This window comes from Babylonia areolata, chromosome 2 (genome assembly GCF_041734735.1).
Source record: "Babylonia areolata isolate BAREFJ2019XMU chromosome 2, ASM4173473v1, whole genome shotgun sequence".
Lineage (NCBI taxonomy): Eukaryota > Metazoa > Mollusca > Gastropoda > Neogastropoda > Buccinidae > Babylonia > Babylonia areolata.
In genome coordinates, this window is record NC_134877.1 from 29,817,733 (window position 1) to 29,822,732 (window position 5,000).

Consider the following 5,000-nt stretch of genomic DNA (forward strand, 5'->3'; position numbering starts at 1 on the left):
TTCCGCATCTGGTTTGGGTAGTGGTGGGGTGGTGAGTTGGTTGGAAAACAAAATAATAAAAAAAACACTTGCAGGCAAGGAAAAACCCCAACAAAAACAGTGCCACTTTTAGTACAGCGAGCGAGCGACGTGCTCTCTTTCTGTCAAGGAAGACAGAAAATTAATTAGGGTAGGTATGTGTAACTGCGAACAGCGTGTAACTGCGAACGATTCGTATACCGCCCCACTTCCAAGCGTTCTTAACGGTTGCATTTTACAAGTTAACGTCTGCTTCGACCTTTTCCTAATACCTTAATGAATATCCATTTCAAAGAACCAGTCAAACATCAGTTATTTTGGGCTATTTCCGCGCTATTTCTTCACTTCGCGCATCACTGTCGACCAGGTTACAAACGTACTCTCAAAATCTAAAATGAAGGGAAGCAAGATGTTGGACTTGAACTTAGTTTGATTTGATCGGATATGTTGAATGCGCATTACTAATGCTGGGAGACTTTAAGAAAACATATTGGTGACAGATCAGAACGTCAGTTTTAACAGGAATCTGCAAAATATTGTCGTTTGCAATTAGACCATAGGCGATTTTGACGTGAGTCTATTTGCGAACGATGTTGTACAGTTACTGAGCACTCTCTCTCGAGTGTGTTTGTATGCGATGTGGGGTGTATGTGTTTAAACGTCTGTGTGTGTGTTTGTGTGCATGTGTGATCAAAACCAACAATACAGCAGTCTAGTAGGATGTTCCAATAATATGCTATGCCTAATGAGTAAAAGAACTGTCTGTTTTAATTGTCTACATGTACCCAAAGCCATCGTTCGCAATTACACTTGCCCGTTAGCATTTACCCTCAGGCACCCTTGCTATTTCAAACGTCGACAAAGCGTTGAAAAGAATGAACAGACGAGCTTTTCCTGGTGCAACCAGCTGGAGAAAACCTTCAAAAACTAAAGACCTACGTTTGACTGTCATGGGTCATATTACCTATACAGTACACACGCTGAGACTGGATCGTTCGCAATTACCCATACCTACCCTATTACACAGAGATCTGTTTTGACAAAAGTACCAGCACGTTCTTCTTTTCAGTGCGCCGACAGCATGCTGCACACGGGACCTCGGATTACCGTCTCATCCGAATGATCAGGAGCTCAGTTTGATTTTCAAGTCAAACATGGGGGAGAAATGCCGAGAGCGGGATTCTTCTTCTTCTTCTTCTGCGTTCGTGGGCTGCAACTCCCACGTTCACTCGTATGCACACGAGTGGGCTTTTACGTGTATGACCGTTTTTACCCCGCCATGTAGGCAGCCATACTCCGTTTTCGGGGGTGTGCATGCTGGGTATGTTCTTGTTTCCATAACCCACCGAACGCTGACATGGATTACAGGATCTTTAACGTGCGTATCTGATCTTCTGCTTGCATATACACACGAAGGGGGTTCAGGCACTAGCAGGTCTGCACATATGTTGACCTGGGAGATCGTAAAAATCTCTACCCTTTACCCACCAGGCGCCATCACCGTGATTCGAACCCGGGACCCTCAGATTGACAGTCCAACGCTTTAACCACTCGGCTATTGCGCCCGTCGCGGGATTCGAACCCAGACCCTGACGGACACTGTATTCGCGGATAAATGTCTGAACCGTTCTGCCAAATTCAGAACAATTATGTGTTTCTGTGTTCCAATCAATGCTTTTTGTTCCATATCTGTTTTGTTGCTTTTGTTGTTTTGACAAAAAACGAATGTACTGCTACTAATTATTTCCCTTCTGAGTGGTTGACGTGCTTCCTTCTTTGTCTGGCTCCTCAAGGTTTCTTGCAAATATCAGGTGAATGCAGTCCTTGGGACATCAATATATTGTTTTGTCTTGGAGTGTCATTTTATTGAAATCATTATCGTTCTATTTATTTACTTATTTATTTGTTTATTCATTTGGTTTGGAGATTCTCTGGTTCTCGATGACACTTATTGTAGAAGGTTTCCTTAACTCAGAATCAGTTGCACACTGAAATATTTCGGTGGTCTCTCATCACCTTCATCAGCAAGCTGACACAGGAATGTCTTGGGCTGGATAGGCTGTGAGTGTGAACGGAGTTCACAGCTGCATTGAATTTTCCTGGCTCCAGACGCCTGGCCGTGGGGTTGATTGTGAGCGGGCAACTTGAATGCAAGAACTCTGTGACAAGTGGCTGAGGACCACCGAAATATTCTAGTGAGACGGAACTTTTGGATCCCGAGTTACGAAAATTTTCTGGTTTTGTTGTTGTTATTGTTGTTGTTGTCATTATTGTTGTTGTTATTGTTATTGTTGGTTTTGTTTTTGTCTATTTCTCAACACCACGTCTGAGTGCAAAATCAGACACAACTGACGACAGATCTGTTACTTGTTTTCTCTTGGAACACCAACAGCACGCACAAATCTCTCTCTCTCTCGCTCTCTCTCTCTCGCTCTCTGTCTCTGCCTATCTCTCTCAGTCACTCTCTCTGTCTGTCTGTCTGTCTGTCTCTCGTGTCAAAGAAATAATCTGCTTGAACGTTTACGTTTTTTCCCTCCCAAGACAGCTGGATGTAAAACTAAAACAAGCTGATTAGGATCAGTTTTATTTCTTGCCCTCATTAAACAGACGGATGTCGTGTTGTCGTTCCTGTGTCAACCCCCCCCCCCCCCCGCCCCCCTCCCCCCATCTCTTGCTTCCTACTCCCATTCACCCCCCCACCCCCCTTTCTGAGCCAGGCATTTCAGTATTTATCTATGTTTTTGCTCTTAGTTTCTTCCCCTTCACCCACCCCCACCATCTTTAAATTCACTTACACTTCTTTCTTTCCGTCGTTTTCGTTTTCATTCTTCAATCTATCTCATGTTCCTAAAAAAAATCTATAAAAAAACAACAACCCAATGTGTTCTTTTTGGATAATATTTCGACATGAACGTGAAAACGATTGCTAGGTGGGTATGTTGATGTTTCCGTGGCCATGCTGCAAAACTCTAACCTGAGTTACAGGATCATCAACTTGCCTGTTTCATCTTCTTCATGGGAGACCCTTTTCCAAGGTTCATATAGACTGAAAGAAAGTTCATCCTTTTCCCCGTCCTGCGGACGTGGAGGATACAAACAGTTAACTTTACACGCACACTGAATCACAACTTCAGTCCAACAGTGTCAAAACAAGTTTGACAATACACCCAAATTACATTTTGATGATGAGGATGATGATGATATAATAATAGCAACAATAATTATAATGATGATGATGATGAAGAAGAAGAAGAAGAAGAAGAAGAAGAAGAAGAAGAAGAAGAAGAAGAAGAAGAAGAAGAAGAAGATTCTTAACCTGTGTCTTTGTTTTGTTTTGTTTTCTGTTGTTTTTTTGTTTTTTTTTTCCTTTTTCGATCAGTTGTTCTTTATTCTGTCTCTGTTTCTCTGTGTGTGCCTAAGTCTGTCGTCTCTCTTCCCCTCTATGTGTCTCGGTCTGTCCGTCTGTCTATCTGTGTCTCCTACACTCCCTGCCCTTGTCATTGTCTCTTTCATCCTATGTCTGTCTGTCTGTCTGTCTGTCCCTCTCTCTCTTTGCCTGCCTGTCTGTCCCTCACTGTCTCTGTCTGTGCCTTAGTGAGTCTGTTTCTCTGCCCATCTGTTCCAATCTCTGCTTCTCAACCTCCTTGTCTTTATTTTCTTCTTCTTTCTCTCTGTCTTTCTCTCTCTCTGTCTATCTGTCTCTGTCTCTCTCTATCGCCCCCTCTCTCTCATTCTGTCCAATACCCCTCCTCTCTGTCTCTCTCTCCCCCCCACGCCCCCTCTCGCTCTCTCCTTTTTCTGTCCCATACCCCAACTCCCCCGCCCCCCCTCTTTCTCTTTCCCTCTTTCCCGCTTCCCCTCTTTCTGTCCTATAACCAACACACACTCTCTCTTTTACGCCCCATGTCTTCCTGTCACATATCCTTACTCCCCCTCATACTCTCTCTCTCTGACTCTCTCCCTCTCTGCCTTCTCTCCCTCTCTCTCTTTCTGTCCTATACCCCTACCCCCCTCTCCTCTCTCCCCCGCCCCCTCTCTCTCATTATGTCTCATACCTATCACCTCTCTGTCTTTTTCTGTCTCTCTGTCTCTCTCTACCGCCCCCTCTCTCTCATTCTGTCCAATACCCCTCCTCTCTGTCTCTCTCTCCCCCCACGCCCCCTCTCGCTTTCTCCTTTTTCTGTCCCATACCCCAACTACCCCCCCCCCCTCTTTCTCTTTCCCGCTCCCCCTCTTTCTGTCCTATAACCAACACACACTCTCTCTCTCTTTTACGCCCCATGTCTTTCTGTCACATATCCTTACTCCCCTTCACACTATCTCTCTCTGACTCTCTTTCTCTGCCTCCTCTCGCTCTCTTTCTTTCTGTCCTATACCCCTACCCCCCACCCCCTCTCTTTCCCCGCCCCCTCTCTCTCATTCTGTCCAATACCCCTGCTCTCTCTCTCTCTCTCTCTCTCTCTCTCTCTCTCCCCACGCCCCCTCTCGCTCTCTCCTTTTTCTGTCCCATACCCCAACTACCCCCCCCCCCCCCCTTTCTCTTTCCCGCTTCCCCTCTTTCTGTCCTATAACCAACACACACTCTCTCTCTTTTACGCCCCATGTCTTTCTGTCACATATCCTTACTCCCCCTCATACTCTCTTTCTCTGACTCTCTCTCTCTGCCTCCTCTCGCTCTCTTTCTTTCTGTCCTATACTCCTACCCCCCCCCCCTTCTCTCCCCCGCCCCCTCTCTCTCATTATGTCTCATACCCCTCACCTCTCTGTCTCTCTCTGTCTCTCTCTCTCTCTCTCTCTCTCTTCCGCCCCCCCCCCTCTCTCATTCTGTCCCATACTCATCACCTGTCTCTGTCTCTCTCTGTCTCTCTCTCTCTCCCGCCCCCCTCTCTCTCATTCTGTCCCATACTCATCACCTGTCTCTGTCTCTCTCTGTCTCTGTCTGTCTCTCTCTCTCTCTCCCGCTCCCCACCACGTCACCTCTG

At 46.0% G+C, this 5,000-nt stretch overlaps 1 protein-coding gene across 1 annotated transcript in view; it reads right to left on the reverse strand.

Moving 5' to 3' along the window:
* Nucleotides 1-5,000, reverse strand: part of LOC143277179 (uncharacterized) — a 523,243-nt gene that overhangs the window by 35,154 nt on the left and 483,089 nt on the right. Inside the window, exon 26 of the mRNA XM_076581953.1 lies at nt 1-8. This exon is cut by the window's left edge and continues 211 nt beyond it. Coding sequence (XP_076438068.1) covers nt 1-8 — 8 coding nt within the window. The remainder of the gene's footprint in view (nt 9-5,000) is intronic.